This window comes from Vanessa tameamea, chromosome 28 (genome assembly GCF_037043105.1).
Source record: "Vanessa tameamea isolate UH-Manoa-2023 chromosome 28, ilVanTame1 primary haplotype, whole genome shotgun sequence".
Taxonomy (NCBI): Eukaryota; Metazoa; Arthropoda; class Insecta; order Lepidoptera; family Nymphalidae; genus Vanessa; species Vanessa tameamea.
Genome location: NC_087336.1, coordinates 2,218,391 through 2,235,841, shown reverse-complemented (window position 1 = coordinate 2,235,841; position 17,451 = coordinate 2,218,391). Strand labels below are relative to the sequence as shown.

The 17,451-nt window shown below is 35.6% G+C and overlaps 4 protein-coding genes across 4 annotated transcripts; 1 reads left to right on the top strand and 3 right to left on the bottom strand.

Moving 5' to 3' along the window:
* Positions 1-2,688: 2,688 nt before the first annotated feature.
* Positions 2,689-3,667, bottom strand: LOC113396771 (chorion class B protein PC10-like). Its single transcript, XM_026634824.2, has 2 exons — positions 3,529-3,667; positions 2,689-3,351 (listed from the first exon to the last, which is right to left on the bottom strand). Exons 1-2 carry the CDS (start codon positions 3,574-3,576, stop codon positions 2,731-2,733), a joined length of 669 nt encoding a protein of 222 aa, XP_026490609.2. The 5' UTR covers positions 3,577-3,667; the 3' UTR covers positions 2,689-2,730.
* A 5,431-nt stretch (positions 3,668-9,098) lies between these two features.
* Positions 9,099-9,877, bottom strand: LOC113396770 (chorion class CA protein ERA.1-like). Its single transcript, XM_026634823.2, has 2 exons — positions 9,794-9,877; positions 9,099-9,510 (listed from the first exon to the last, which is right to left on the bottom strand). The coding sequence occupies exons 1-2, from the start codon at positions 9,842-9,844 to the stop codon at positions 9,169-9,171; spliced, it is 393 nt and encodes a 130-aa protein (XP_026490608.2). The 5' UTR covers positions 9,845-9,877; the 3' UTR covers positions 9,099-9,168.
* A 2,466-nt stretch (positions 9,878-12,343) lies between these two features.
* On the top strand, positions 12,344-13,208 carry LOC113396768 (chorion class B protein PC10-like). Its single transcript, XM_026634822.2, has 2 exons — positions 12,344-12,437; positions 12,614-13,208. The coding sequence occupies exons 1-2, from the start codon at positions 12,390-12,392 to the stop codon at positions 13,169-13,171; spliced, it is 606 nt and encodes a 201-aa protein (XP_026490607.2). The 5' UTR covers positions 12,344-12,389; the 3' UTR covers positions 13,172-13,208.
* Positions 13,209-14,070: 862 nt separating this feature from the next.
* LOC113396767 (chorion class B protein M2410-like) lies at positions 14,071-15,443 on the bottom strand. The gene is made up of 2 exons (XM_026634821.2): positions 15,374-15,443; positions 14,071-14,619 (listed from the first exon to the last, which is right to left on the bottom strand). Exons 1-2 carry the CDS (start codon positions 15,419-15,421, stop codon positions 14,161-14,163), a joined length of 507 nt encoding a protein of 168 aa, XP_026490606.2. The 5' UTR covers positions 15,422-15,443; the 3' UTR covers positions 14,071-14,160.
* Positions 15,444-17,451: the final 2,008 nt, after the last annotated feature.

The window sequence follows — 17,451 nt, the reverse complement described above, 5'->3', positions numbered from 1 at the left end:
GGGGTACTTTTTTATTTTAATGTTTTATTTGTATCAGACATGTTGTCCGTGCCTTGAGCGTTTACTTTTTATTTTTTTTACATTAACAACCTGTAAATTTCCCACTGCTGGTCTAAGGCCTCCTCTCCCTTTGAGGAGAAGTTTTGGAGTATATTCCACCACGCTGCTCCAATGCGGATGTTTTCCTTCACCGCCGAGCACGAGATGAATTATAAACACAAATTAAGCACATGGAAATTCAGTAATGCTTGCCTGGATTTGAACCCAAAATTATCGGGTAAGATGCACGCGTTCTAACCACTGGGCAATCTTGGCAAATGTATTTTTTTTGGGTGCTCTCATATTTTACCGGACAGCATCACAATTGAAATTTGAAGGTGCGTTATTTTCTTCTTGGGATTCTGTATTCCTAGAACAACCTGAATAGTATTCGGCCAGTGTGTTTATTATCGGATCTGGTATGAGTTACGATTTTCAGGTTATTGTCCAGATTCTCCTTGTTAGGATTTTTTTTATGACATTGACTGGTGGACGAGCATGTGGGCCACCTGATGGTAAGTGGTCACCACCGCCCATAGACTAAGGCGCTGTAAGAAATATTAACCATTCCTTACACCACCTATGCGCCACCAACCTTGGGAACTAAGATGTTATGTCCCTTGTGCCTGTAATTACACTGGTTCACTCATCCTTCGAACCGGAACACATCAATACAGAGTACTGTTATTTGGTGGTAGAATATCTGATGAGTGTGTGGTACCTACCCAGACGGGCTTGCACAAAGCCATACCACCAAGTAAGTGGTAGTTGCCATTTATGCCCTCCAGTATTGGAAAATCACATCATTGTAATATTTATATTATTATACAATGAAATCAACCGATATCGTAACAAAATATGTCAAATTATACAAGATTTTTTTAAACGTAATCATCTCGTGGTCTATATTTAAAATTGGGTATTTTTTGTTGTCCATCAAAGGGTTTAATGAGCTCATTTCGAAACTATATAGGTATATTTTATTACCTGCTGCTCGTGTCTTTGCTTGCATGCTTGAAATATTTTCTAATATTACTTCTGACATATCTATAACTTATTATACAAGTAATTGATAAGGAATTATAACTCCAATATGATTTAAATAAAAAGGAAGTTCAAAAACAAAAAACTGCACTACTGCAAACCCACGCACGAAAAAATATGAAAAAAGAAAATTATTCTCGTAAAGTATTCAATACGTATTCATAGGATAGACATAGTCTTATATCCTGAAAAAACAATACATTACAACAGCAGTAACTGAGTATACTAAGTTAACCGAAAACACTTGGTGGTTGGGCTTTGTGAAAATACGTCTGGGTACGTCTTAGTATTGATGTGTTCCGGTTTGAAGTTTAAGTAAGCCAGTGTAACAACAGGCACAAGGAACATAAAGCAATCCCGTGGCGCCCACTGAAGGGACGGAGTACCGTTGGTTTTTTAGTGGGTATTCCGGTGTACTAGTCTTCCTGGGGACCGGCGAGTCCCGCATACCGTCTCACTTCACGTGGGGGAAACGCGTAATGTGTTTTTCCTGCTTCAGCAATAAAGACACAAGAGAAAACCCTAGTTTACGACGTCTCGCCTGTATCAAAATTTTCTGTTTCTAAATTTTATTTTAAATTTGTATTTTAGTTTTATTTACATTGGGTATTGTGTGTGAGCGAACTTTAGTCCGATTTCGTTCATATTCGAATACGAATTCCCACCAACGTACTTTGTGGTCATTTTATTTCGGTTGTTTTGAAATAAGTTCCTAGTTGTTTCTGCAGGACAAGTATCATAACGATTTCTGTTGTTTTTAAGGCATTTTTGTGGAAAAAAGTAAAAAAAATATTGAAATAAATAAATTATATTTTTCCGTCTCGCATTTTTAAGTTTGGACCGATAGTTTGTTTTAATATTGATAATTAAGCAGTGTTAATTCGTTTTTATAAATCAGAAGAAAAAAATTGATTTTATTTGATACTTTTTTTTTTATAAATTTTGAAGTTGCCTTTTTGACTTATTTTGAAAAAAACTAAAAAACGTGATAACTCAAAAATGGTTCACTTCTGCACTATGCATATGGGGTTTAAAATTATCGCAAATAATCAGCCCTATTACCTGCTAACGGGAATATGTCGAATTACCAATAACCCTGTATAATCTGGCGAGTACTTCAAGGGGGGTTTTGGCTCAGAAAAAATACCGCTATATTTTTTTTTCTCATAAGTGCCTTCCATGCTACACATTTTAGGGCACATCCACACCCTGGGGACACAATAATGTTTTTTTTTTTTAATATCGTTAAATGTAATATCGTATAATATAGTAATAATAATATCATAAATAGCTATTCCTGGATTTAAAAAAATATTTTTTTCAGTGAGTGGTAACCTATTGAGAGGGGCTTGCACAAACCATCAAGTAATATATATTTCTATTATTTTAGTATATCATATATAATGTTACAATTGTTTCAAGGATGGCTATTTCGGTATGATTACTGACTCCGGAGATCGAAACCTATCTTTGGTTAAATAAGAATTATTTTGTATATTGACCTTACAACCTTTCTTTAATTCCGTTGAATATATATATTAAAATCTGTAAATTAAGATATTCGTATGGGTACAAAAAGGTTTCAATAAAATCAACAAAATACTTAAATTGAACATTTTTTTTTTTTATTATTTAATACTTAATATATTAATAATAGGGACCAACAATACCGCCATAACCATAGGGACCTACGAGACCATCGTAGCCGCAGGGTCCAGCGAAACCGTTGTAACCGTAGGGTCCAATGAGACCGTCGTAGCCGTAGGATCCAGCGAAACCGTTGTAACCGTAGGGTCCAGCAAAACCATCACAGCCTAATCTGGGACCATAGAATCCATCGTAGGCGAACCCTGGTCCGGCTATTCCGTCAAAGCCAAAGGGAGCTCCGAAAGCGTTGACTCCAGGAGTGAAGTCCTCAGTTACAATAGCAACTTCACCATTTCCGCAGCCATAAGTAACAGCACCAGCACCAGCAGTTGGCAGAGCGCCTTCTAAAGCCACAGCTCCTAAGAACGGAATAGCACCAGCAACAGCCAGAGCGCCTTCGTAAGCGTTCTCAGACACCATGGAAACGCCAGTGGGGGCGATGGGGGAAGCGCTAGTGACGGCGAGACCACCACCATTGGAAGCAGCGAGGGCTCCCGGACCGAAACCAGCACCGCAGGGAGCAACGAAAGCGGCTTCAGCGCAGGGACCGATACCGTAGGCACCGTAGGGCGCACCGATACCATAGCCACCGCAAGCTCCGACGAACTGAGCGCTTATAGACTGAAAACAATTTTAGTAGTTATTAATCTAAGAAAAAAAGTATGAGACTGTGAATTTCAATTCGTCGGGACAGTTTTGTTATTTTTCCAAGCTATTGAAATCATAAATTTAAATGTTGATATTAAGCACGTTATATCAATCGAGGAATTAAGTTGGGAAACATTTGCTGAACCATACCTGGACGAGCGCCAGCGCGCAGACAACGAGGACGGCTTTGCAGGACATGTTGGCAGATCCAAGGAACTGTTCGAATGATGTTTGTACAGCAATTTGAAACTTTTATACCAATAAAGTTATCGGTTACTCAATGTTCTACAATTGTTTTGAAAATGTTTGTTGTAAATTGCGAAAACCATTTCTAGTAGAAACGATTCTATTTTTATTTTGTCGTGTTAATAAACACAGGTTATTTTTTTTTTCTATATTGGAAGGCGTACTATAAACATTATAGCGGCGTCCAGTTTTATTGGTGTATTATCAATAATACGCATCTTTCTTATGGTCTATGATAGACTCGATCGAAACGATCGTTAAAAAATTATTATTTTTCGTAAACATGTATCCGCGAAATTCGTATCATCGAGATATTACGATATTAAACTCATAAAATTCTATGACATGACAGTTCAACGGGCGGCCATGTTTGAAGTTTACGGGTGCGTTCAGAAAGTGTGTTCCGAATAATAATTTCGTGCAGGGTACGGTAGACTCGATGGAAACTTATCCATATTAAATTATAGATCAACATTTATGAAAATTGTATATGTTATATGAAAAGTAAAGATTAGTATTATTTATTTCACTCGAACGAAGCCGGGTTTTCATCTTGATGACATAATAACTGACGATAAATAGTTATTAATAATATACCGCTACTCTGGCCTACTTACCTTTCAAAGCGAGGAGCTCATTTTTAATAGATATTTTCTTTTAAATAATCCAATTGAATAAACATTACACCGATCAAAAAACCAGCAAAAGATCATTTATTTTCTATAAAGTCGGTCACAAATTTTTTTTTTTGCTTCTAAGCTACCGGTACTAATAAATGCCGAGACGTTTTTTTATTGTTATGTGCTACCAGAGAAACTACCTTTTTTTTCGCTGGAAAAACGCTTTACTCATTCCCCCCACGTGGAAGTGGGGGGGGGGTATGTGGGACTCGCCGGTGCCCAAGATGTAGGCGGTACACCGGGATACCCACTAAAAAACCAGCGGTACCCTCTCCGTCTCATCGGCGAGCGCCACGGGATCGCTTTTGCATGCTACCGTGACGAACTGGAGAAACTACCTAGCCAATATAACCAGAAGCTGTATCGTGTTCCGGAGGAGGTTTTAGTACATTATAATAACACAGCTGTGGATCATAGTTTCATTCGTCTTAGATTTAGACCTATGATACTCAATAAGTTTATATAGACATCTAGATGCCAAAGTCTACCTACAAAGGTCAATGTCAAAAAATCTGGGTTGCCTGAGATGTAAGTAAGGCGAATATATACATTGTTATATATATATGGTTTATTCGATTCAACTGTTTACTGTTACCTTTATATGAGACAAGGGTAGTGTATAGAATCAAATAGCGCCCTACGCTAGCCCTCGTTCCCAGGAAATCAGTGGCAGTCCATCAGGTCTCTTACCAGTATCACGATATGCAAGGAACAACGACTGTACCATTAAGAGCAGCGTTGCGGAAACCTACCTGAACTCAGTTAAGAAAGACCGTGTAAAGTGAAAAACTTCCTTTCCACGTGAGCATCTGTGCTTGAAGCACAGAGATATTCCCATTTGGACAGCTATAATTATGATATTGATTTGCTAATCGAATTGTGCAAGCTTGTCTGTATAGGTACCACCCACTCATCAGATATTCTACCGCCAAACTACAGTACTCAGTATTGTTGTGTTCCGGTTTATAAGGTGGTGACCCAGTGTAACTACAGGCACAAGGGACATAACATCTTAGTTCCCAAGGTTGGTGGCGCATTGGCGATGTAAGGAATGGTTAATATTTCTTACAGCACCATTGTCTATGGGCGGTGATGAATACTTACCATCAGGTGGTCCATATGCTTGTCCGCCAAGCTGTGCCATAATAATTATTATTTAAATAATTTATATTAATGCAATAATAATTAAAATAATTAGTACAGTAAAGTTATTACGCATTTATGCGTGTGTATCAAAACTAAATTTCGTTATATTAGACGTAATGTTTAGTTCATTATGGTTACAAAATAATTTAACAATTTATGAAAACTCACTTCTCAAGTGAAAAGGGGCTATGACATTTATTTAGGAACATTCAACAATAAAATTAGTTAATTTCACCAATTTATAGGACGTTACGATATGATAAAAAAATATTACAGTTTATTTTGTTAGTTTAATTTTAAAAAATCAAAGTATATTTTTTAAGTTTATTTTTTTTGGTAGCAAATGAGCTCACCTGATGGAAAGCGCCCTAGACATCACCATACACGATACCATAGACATCTGCACCACCAGTGGGCTTGCAGGTGCATTACCTGTTTTTGAAAAACAAATAGGTTCTTTTCTTGAAGGTTCCCAAGTCGTGTCATTTCTGAATAATCATCAGCGTAAGCTGTATTCATAGAGTTTTCATATGAAATACATTTAATTGTTTTATGCATTTTAATGATGAGGTTCGATATTTCAGATACTATAAAAACCTTTTTTTCGATTCTTCGACTGTATGTGTTTTTTTATTCCAGTTTGTGTCTAACAAAGGTGAAAATCGTTTGTAGTCGCATTTTCTGCAGGAGTGCCTCAAGGATTAATAGTTTGACCTCCGTTTTTTATCCTTTTTAATAACGACATTGTAATATATCGATCTCAAAAGGATAACTGTATAGAAACTTACTAACCGTAAACGAGCAAAATGATTGTATAATTTTTTAAACTTCTCAAGAGCCTAAGATAAACTTCAAAAACAGAACGAACGAATACAAGACAGACCTAATAAGTGTATTTTTGAAAAAATAACATTTAAATTTTTAAGGAGCATTATTTTGTAATTATAAATAAGGTTAAGAAAATGTTAATTTTTGTCATAAGGAATGCAATGAAATCCACAAAATATTTTTAACTTTTACTACAATTTTGTCAGAAGAAGACTGGAATATGTCCAGTCTTAATCTAAAGTGCAGGGTGTCAAAACCCGGGCACCGCATTATGATGGTCAAGTCTTGGAGAACAGGTGAGGTACACCAGACCTTTTAAAAAAATCCAGGACCTCTTGGGAATTTGATTTTTATACCACAAGATTCATTACGAACGCATCGCAGCAGTTCAAAAACAATATCTTCGCTTGGTTAGCGATTATTTTGTCACGTATTCTTGAACGACTTCGAAAGAACTACTTCAATGTTGCATAACTGTTTGTGAGACGTGACTCAGTTTTATACTGACCTTGCATAAAATTATTTACTATCAAATAGGCTTTTAAATACTTTTCTTTACAGCCTGTAAATTTCCCACTGCTGGGTTAAGGCCTCCTCTTCCTTTGAGGAGAAGGTTTGGAGCATATTCCGGCCACGCTGCTCCAATGCGTGTTGGTAATCCACCAACACGCACATGTGGCTGAATTTCGCAACGTGGCGAAATTAGACACATGCAGGTTTCCTCACGATGTTTTCCTTCACCGCCGAGCACGAGATGAATTATAAACACAAATTAAGCACATGGAATTCAGTGGTGCTTGCCTGGGTTTGAACCCGCAATCATCGGTTAAGATGCTCGCGTTCTAACCACTGGGTCATTTCCTTTATTCGGGTAAATACCTAGCATATGCGTAGGAAGCTTATCAGGTTCCCTGTCCAAATAACGAACCCAATAATTAAACAATAAGCATGAATCATATGTGTTGCAAAGGAAAAGGAAAAGTTCGAAATACTTGTACGAAATTTATTTAAAAACAATGCACTACAACTGGCTTCTATAAGGTATGGATGCGTAGGATTTATAATGACATCGCATCCAAGTTTTTAGTTGTTTTCACGTCTTTCATCATCATCATCATCATCAGCAGCCTATACTCGTCACTGCTGGACATAGGCCTCTCCAATTGCACGCCACTGTGATCTCTCTTCGGCTACTCGCATCCAGCTCCTGCCAGCCGTCTTGCACAAATCTTCTCTCCACCGTGCCTGAGGACGTCCAACACTACGTTTGCCGAGACGCGGTCTCCACTCTTGAATACGTTTTCCCCAACGGCTATCGGTTCTACGACAAATATGGCCGGCTAACTGCCACTTCAGCTTACTACTCAAATTATTATCATAGAGTTTTGCATACACGTTAACAGGGCAGACATCCAAGCCCCCACAATTCAACTAAATTCAGTCTACTAGTCTACTAGATAGTAAGGCTTTATGCAAGCCCGTCATCTGATATTCTACCGCTAAGCAGCAATAGGTACTTAGTATTGTTTTATTCCGGGATATAAGGAATGAGGGGTCCATGAACATTGGTTTCTGTTATAATTTAGACGGTTAGCCATAAAAGCTTAACCCTTAGCACTGTGCTTATAATATGTTTTTTTGCATTCGAATTTATGTCTGAGTGTGTTTTTCTACAATTCCATGTTACGAAACTGTATTCCATTTTCAAACAAAAACGATAAAGATTTGAATGTTCAACAATGTGTTAAATGTATGTAGTAATATGTACAGACTTAACGCAGTAGATTAATATCCACATTTGAGAGGCAAAAATAATTAGTAGAATTCGCTTAATCTGTATTTTCAGACACAAGGGTGGACACACCTTACCACAGAATAAAATGCAATCAAACGTAGTATTGTCATATTATTATGACGATTTTAAATTACAATTTGATCTATTATTTAGTACTCTGTAGGCTAGTATTTTTTTTAATGTAATTTGCATGCTTTGTCAGTCAGTCATTTTAAAATTTTACTAGGTATTATATTATAGTAGATATTGTATTCATGTACATTAAAACCATTTTAGTGAGATATTTGAAATATTCAGAGAATATGGTGTTTTGATTAAAATAGTGGGTGTAAGCTTACCTTATTATAAATTATTTTTCTGATATCAAAATGATGACTTTGTTTTCTTTATAAATAGTTAGAGGGTCTGGCAAATGAGCCACCTGATGGTAAGTGTCTCCAGCATCCATAAATATTAATTACATCTCCAATGCGACAATAACCTTGGGATCAAAGTTGCTATATCCCCTGTGATACACCCTTCAAACCGGAACACAATAATACAGACATACTTTATGTTTGAATTGTAAAATATGTGAATTGAATTAATCAAACTATAGACCAAATAAATCTATATATAAGCTAAATACAACTCACAGATTAAACACGAAATCTCAGAAACTGTAACACCTACAAACTTGAAATTTGGCAGGTTCCTTATAAAGTGCAGACATCCACTGAGGACTGATTTTATGAAACTTCACCCCAGAGGGGGTAAAAGGGGTATTAGAAGTTTGTATGAAACTCCTATGTTTTTGAAGTAAGAGACTTGAAATCTAAAATCTATTCTCTATAGATGGTGTCGAGGTGTACTAATAATGTATCTTTAGCAATCAATCCCCTATTGGGGCTAAAAGAGGAGATGGTAGTTTGTATGAAATTCCAATGCAATTGAAGTTAAAATAATTAGAGTCTTACAGTTACAATCTGAAACAATTGCGGGTGAATCCGCGGACACAGCTAGTATATAAATAAAACTATAAAATATAAGGTAAATACAACAGTATGAAACACGTATAACATTTATTCTATAACGTCATTATACACTATTTTGTTTTTAATAATAATATGCTGCTGCTCCACATCCACAGCCGCAGTTGCCAGTAATGGTGACAGTGCCAGCGGCTGGTAGCTCACCAGCGAAGCGCACAGCACCTAGGATTGGCACCTGTCCGGCGACGAGTGTAGTACCAGCGACTGGCATTTCACCAGCGACAGTGACGTCACCCACACCGTCACCGCCGTACGCAGCAACTGCAGGGTAAGCAGTGATGCCGGGTGTAATAAATTCGGCGCCCAGACCATACGCTGGACCAGCACACCCAACGCCTAAGGGAGCAATTGCGCCTGGAAGTGGACCGTCGTATCTAGCAGCGCCGATGTACTGGCAGAATGTGTTCTGAATAAAATATTTAAATAAAAAAGAAATATTCATTTAGTAAATAAATATTCTAACGTTTAACTTTTATAAAGAAAATTATTTTCAGAAATAACCGTGAAATAAAGATGAGTTTAGTTCAAAATCAAAACCAAAATTCTTTATTCAAATAAACTCATTAGAGAACTTCTGAACCATCGTCTTACAGTGTTGATTTAAATGTACAACACCGGCTCGGAAATTTGATTCTACCGAGAAGAACCGGCAAGAAACTCAGTAGTTTCTCCCATCATTTCCAATTTACCTTGACCAAACAAGCTTGGACGCACAGGATCAAGAAAGCCAATGACGACATGCTTGCAGTTCTGTATTCTGTCCAAAAACTGAATGCATTGTGAACCATTCGCTCTGTTTTTATATACCAATACAATAAATATTTTGTAAGTTATGATTAACTGGAAGAAGTTACATTAAATTTATAAAATAGTAAACGTATATCATGTTACATAACCCTATAAAAGGAATTGAAAAAAAATATATATCTTAAAGTAACTTCTTGTAAAACTATCAAACACTGGTCGCTCGTGGTTTTACTCGCTCTCTAGGGGTTGGTCATCAGGTGTTCGGCGTAAAAAGCCTATAAATTTGGTTCAGTAGTTTGCCGTGTAAGAGCAGACAGACAGAGAGGGTTCATTAATAATATTAAGGTGTAATCTTAGCATAGATTTACAATAGAGTTCGGTAAATTTAATTTAGCAAGTAAAACCATATAAACCATATGGTTCTCCACCTGAACTCTTTTCCGTCGTGTCCGATTTGCAGTCCCATCGGGTTATGAGACTAAGGCAATAGAAAGTACACTTGTGTATTATAATTTGTCCTGGGTAGCTAGCCAGTCTCCTTCAGATTTGCTGACATGGCCGAAATCGGTCAGGGGTCAATGTTGTATAAAATTTAATATATATTTTTTTAACTATCATATATATTATTATTAAAAGCATACTGATAGTAGGAAAAGCGTACAGGCGCAAAGGTCCTTTAAAACAGGCCAAATTCGTCTTAATCTGAGGTACACGGCGTTGCAAAAACCTGGGAGCCGCGACTTGGGGGTGGGGAGATCCCCAGAACATACTCGAACCCGAATGCTTGTTGAGCTTAAGACGGGATATAACGGGCAAAGAATATTAAAAAAAAAATAATCTTCTATTGGTAAACAAACTTCGAATTGTCGAGGTAATGATACGAACAGCCTATACTTAGAAAATGTGTTAATTCATTGTTTATACGACGAAATAAAAACCAAGATTGTGCACGTAATTTTATTGTTACTAAGAGCTGATATGTAATATTGCATTATATAGTCAATGTAATAATTATTTCCGACCTAAATTCAAGCATAGCAACAATATATATATATATATTTTTTTTTTTAATTAACACCTTTTTATACATTTATCGAAGGAGGTTGATAATGAAAATTGCATAGACCTTATAGCGACCTATGACAAATGATTACGTTTTATTATCAATACAATTTTATTGTTTATTTATTTATTTATTTATTTATTTAATATTTGGGAAACAAACAGATATAAAATATAATCTAATAACATAATACAATTTAAATATCACATTATCCATCGAAGTTTCCACCGATTGATAAAACATAAAATGCACTCAAATATTTTAACACAATAAGATAAAAAATATTGGACAATATTAAAAGTATATAATTAAGTTAATTTAAGATTGTTACAAATATTATCTTTAAATTTAATCAAAGACAAATGAAATATATCAATGTTCCCAAAATGCTTATTATATTCGCGACAAGCTCTGATTAGAAAACAGTTAGCATTATGTGATGAATGACAAGTGGGAGTATAAAACAATAATAAATTGTTGCAATATAACAAAATATATATATGTTCATATGTTACTGAAATATATTTTAAAATATACATAATATCGAACATTTGTTTTATTTTATACATATAATTACCTAATATTTTTTTGGTTACATTTTGTTATTACATACATTAGCAGCAGCATTAAGGTTTGGAGCATATTCCATCACGCTGCACCAATGCGGGTGGTGTGTTACATACTGGAAATTAATAATTAAATAAAACTTAAAATAATTTACAATCCCACTATTGAGCAAAAGCTTATTTCGTTTATGATTGAGAACACAGAATTTAATATAAAACAAAAATTCAGAACAAAAACATAAGATCAAACCCGCAATCGTACAAATAAATCAATATTTGTAGAGTTTTGTGTGTGTCTGGGTAGGCCACCCACTCATCATATATATTTCTGCCAAACAGGAATACTTAGTTCTGTTGCGGTTTGAAGAGTAAGTAAGCTATTGTAACAGGTACGAGGGGCATAACATCCTTAATTCCCAAGGTTGGTAACGCATTGGTGATATGAGAAATGATCAACATTTCTCACAGTACTGGTGCCACTTTCCGTTACATTGTTTTCTCTAATATCTGAATCTCATCAACAAAGTCCGTAAGATAATTATAATGTTATGTCATGTCATATCATAACATATCATATCATAACAAAGAAAGATTAATAATGAGCTGTATTTAAGTTTCTAAAAAATTACAAAATAATACATAGACAGATATTGCGATTGCACCGACAACAATGTACAGACAACAACCGACAACAACGCACACATACTTACAGACACGATACTTACTTACTTGTTCAATTATATACATATATATATATTTGTAAATATATGTCTAATTTTATTTATATTTAATAACGGCAAAATTCAATGAAAATATGGCTAGAACATTGAGTAATCGATAACTTTATTGGTATAAAAGTTTCAAATTGGCGTTCAAACATCATTCGAACAGTTCCTTGGATCTGCCAACATGTCCTGCAAAGACGTCCTCTTAGTCTGCGCGCTGGCGCTCGTCCAGGTATGGTTCAGCAAATTTTTCCCAAATTCATTCCTCGATTGATATAACGTGCTTAATATCAACATTTAAATTTATGATTTCAATAGCTTGGAAAAATAACAAAACTGTCCCGACGAATTGAAATCCACAGTCTCATATTTTTTTCTTAGATTAATAACTACTAAAATTGTTTTCAGTCTATGAGCGCTCAGTTCATCGGAGCTTGCGGTGGCTATGGTATTGGTGCGCCCTACGGTGCCTACGGTATCGGTCCCTGCGCTGAAGCCGCTTTCGTTGCTCCCTGCGGTGCAGGTCTCGGTCCAGCAGCCCTCGCCGCTTCCAACGGTGGTGGTCTCGTCGTCACTAGCGCTTCCCCCATCGCACCCACTGGAGTTTCCATGGTGTCCGAGAACGGTTACGAAGGTGCTCTGGCTGTTGCTGGTGCTATTCCGTTCTTAGGAGCTGTGGCTTTAGAAGGCGCTCTGCCAACTGCTGGTGCTGGTGCTGTTACTTATGGCTGCGGAAATGGTGAAGTTGCTATTGTAACTGAGGACTTCACTCCTGGAGTCAACGCTTTCGGAGCTCCCTTTGGCTTTGACGGAATAGCCGGACCAGGGTTTGCCTATGATGGATTCTATGGTCCCAGATTAGGCTGTGATGGTTTTGCTGGACCCTACGGTTACAACGGTTTCGCTGGACCCTACGGCTACGACGGCCTCGTAGGTCCTTATGGTTATAATGGTCTCTATTACTGATATCTATAAAATATTGCTTTAATACAAACTTAAACTGGTTTTATCTTTTATTGTTGCATCCCTTATTTTATTTTATTAATTTAGGAATATGCCTCGTTGCTAAAATATCAAATGATTATGTAACTTCACTTTCTGTTGTGGGTATAAAATTAAGAGTTAGGAATTTACGTGGGCTTTGTACTAGGTTTGTTTACTAGATTCATATAGTACTTGTATCGTTACAATACAGTATTCAATTAACTGCAATGCAAATTTAAAACTTCAACCTGTTCAGTGTACGGATTCTATCTATAATGGGAGACAAAAAACTCAATGGCCACACTTTTCCAAGAATTTAAATAGCTATGTAAAATAAAATAAATTTATTTCCTGCATGGACATCGACAAATACTAACATCAAATTTTATCACCTAAGTATATAATATTTTACTTGGTAATTTGCTTTATTTTAACATCAAATTTGTATTTATAATTGACAAAGTTAACAATGCCCTGATTTGAAGCAATTGCCCCAGAAAAACTCTGATTGATTCCGAGTCTGAGATAATTTAAATAAATAAATTTAAATGTTGGACAACATCACATACATTACTCTGATCGCAATGTAAGTAGCTAAAGCACTTGTGTTATGGAAAATCAGAAGTAACGACGGTACCACAAACACCCAGACACAAGACAAAATAGAAAACTAATGAACTTTTTCTACATGGACTCGGCCGGGGATCGAGCCCGGGACCGCAGAGAGGCGTTCCCATGACAACCGGTGTACACACTACTCGACCACGGAGGTCGTCAAAAAATGATGTGTTATTTAGTCGTATAGATTGGCTATTCTTGATATTTTTATTATTATTAATAATTTATAGTATTTATTATATAACAAAATAATTACAAAACAGTACTATTTAATATTTTAATTATTTTTTAAAATGAATTAACAAATTGTACAATAAATACTAATACTAGAAAATTTACATTTAGAAATCGGTTCATAGTCTGTTTATTACATTGCCAACACCGTTGTAGCCAGGTAGGCCATTCGCGACGCCAAAGCCATTGGCATAACCTGGCCCATATCCATTTTCAATAGTTTCACTCACGATTCCAACATTTCCATCACCACAAGCGTACGCAACTGCACCGTGTCCAGCGGCTGGCAGAGGACCCTCTAAAGCCACAACTCCTGAGAATGGCAATCGACCGCTCACAGCTAACGGGCCTTCCATCATCAGGTTATCAGATTCAACTGTAACGCCAGTTGGAGAGATTGAAGAATAGCTGGTTACTTTTAAACCGCCACCGTTAAATGATCGTCCCACTTCAGGTATGACTTCAGTAGCTAGAGGACCGTATGCCATGTTATTGGCATAATTCATTTCAGCAGCAACAGCATTGGCATAGTTGTTGCCATATATACTGCCCTGACCTATATACTGACTTGTTGTAACCTGGGGACAAATTAATTGGTAATTAATGTCAACAATATATATTTGTTCATAATATAAAAATTAAATTTTTTGCTTAATTTTCCATTGAGATTTTTTTATTGTCAGCCAACATTCGTTTGCTTTTTGAAGTTATACTTGCTTTGAAAATCGTAAGAGTAAATTTGCTTTGACAAGGTATCATGGAAACTAGATAATGAAGTTGCTTGCTAATCCACCAACTGTCAAGTTTCTCGAAATAGACAACTTCACACCTCATTTTATTTTAAAATACCAATTTTACATAAATTTGTATTTGAGTGTAAAAAAAGAACATTTATCACAATAATTATTCTTATTTTATTATTAATAAAAAGAATATTAATAATTGTAATTTTGATTACGCCGAAGAAGTAGAACTTATCACGCGTCATAAGTACAAGCATCTTTTATTTTTAAATGTTTTACAGTTTTACAACGAATTGTAGAAATAAACATCCTTAAATTATTTTCAAAACCGCGGAATAACATACTCTCCCACTCATCAATTGTTCAAACAACAAACACTAATATATATAATATTTGCTTTGGTTTGAAGATTGAATAAGCTTAGTTTCCAAAGTTGGTGGCGCATTTGTGTTGTGGGTGATTTTCTTACACTGTAAATTTATATGGGCGGTATTGACCACTAAGGGCCAGGTGGCTCATGCCAGTCCACCTACATAAAATAAAAAAATAACGCGAAACAGTTTATAGCAATAATACGTTTATATCTCACCTGGAAAAGTATAACCGATGCGCAGAAAAATAAAATTTGATTGTACATTTTGATTGTGTGTGTATCGAAGCCACAGACGAGATTGATATATCTTTGAACAGTTAACGACTTTATACTTAAACTTAAAGCGATAAAATATATTACGTAAATGATAAACGATCGAATCGTATAATGTCAATGCAATTCGATGTTATAACAACTCAGGTACAATTTATCGATATGCATGGCGTATCTTTAAGATTACTTGAATTTAATTTATTATTATTAATTAATATTTATCTTTAAGATTATTTGATTGAATACTTTTTAGAAAAAAAACGCCTGGATTTAGCCTTTGGTTCCATCACAGGACAGTAATTATTGTAACGGCATTGTAAATCTGTTTATTTGAAACGAGCAACTATGCGAGTTTCTTGTCGTTTCTTCTCGCTCGAAGATCCTTTCCGAAACGGTGGTAGTGTTTAAATATCGACGATTCAAAAACGCTTCATTGTGAAGTTTACTTGAATAAATTGATTTTGATTTGATTTGATTGATTTTTCGTATTACAAATATTAATTTTTAAAAATTCTAATTTTAAATGACATCGATCGCTTTTTAATAAAGATCAAAGTCTCGCTTTTTATACGATGTAGGTAGGCAAATTGACCACCTGATGGTAAGTGGTCAACATCGCCAATAGATAAGAAACTGTAAGAAATATTAACCATTCCTTACAGAAGCAAAAGCCCCTGCAATCTCGGGAGCTAAGATGTAAAAAAATATTGGACAACATCACATACATTACTGTGATCCCAATGTAAGTAGCTAAAGCACTTGTGTTATGGAAAATCAGAAGTAACGACGGTACCACAAACATCCAGACCCAAGCCAATATAGAAAAGTAATGAACTTTTTCTACATCGACTCGGCCGGGAATCGAACCCGGGACCTCGGAGTGGCGTACCCATGAAAACCGGTGTACACACTACTCGACCACGGAGGTCGTCAAAATGTGTAATGTCCCTTATGGTGTAGATGCACTGGCTTACCCTTCAAACCGGAACACAACAAGACGTGGCATTGCTGCTTGGCGGTAGAATATATGATGAAGCTTAGCACAGTTACTTATGACTTAGTAAAATTTTAAAATGACTGAAAGTCATACATAACTCTGCCTAAGCCGGTGATGAAATATGTATATATTTTAATACTAAGCTGTTATTAAACAGATTAACTTTAAAGTAAGACTACATTTTATGTCACCAGTCATCATTGACAAATCAAAACAATTCAGTTTTTTTTTTTTTTTTTAACTTACGTGCACCCGATGGTAAGTGGCGTCCGTGCCGTTAGAAACATGGTCCATCTTAGGAACTACTTCACTCTGCCTAAACCTGGGATGAAATTCTGCACATGATAGTTGAGCACTAAGAGAGATTTTTTTAATTTATCTTTTAAGGAGTTTCTTGTGGCATGACAGTTTGAAAATGCATCATCCATTTTATAAGAAATATGAAAATCGTTTAATATACTTATCTCAATGAGTTTAAGACAGATGTTAATTTTTTGTAAATTCATCACCCAGGAGGGTGAAATTTATGATGAAAGTTTGTATAAGTTCATCATTGACCGACGGTATCTATGTTAATATGTTAAACACAAAAGTTAAAGAGATGAAAATTGGGGATGAATAGAAATTTATCTATTTTCAATGTTTGAAATATGAAAATCGGTATTGAACCTACGATATCCCATCGAGTAAATTGCAAATAATATTATTTTATAACCTTGTACGGAACGTGCTGGAAATTCTGGTAAAAGTTATATATGTATGTACTATTTTAATATAAATTTTCAAATAAATTTTACAAAAAAATACATTATAATAATTAAAGAATATTTTTAAACCGTCCTTATTTTTAAATAGCAAATAGAACGAGCTTTAAAATATTAAATTGTTTACAAACATAGATCATAAAACAAAAGGTAGATGAAGCAACAAAACCGAATACAAATTCCCGGTAGTGCGTAACGTGTCGTCTAAGCAAATACAACATACATACAACATACATTATAAGTGCTGTCACTTTAAATAT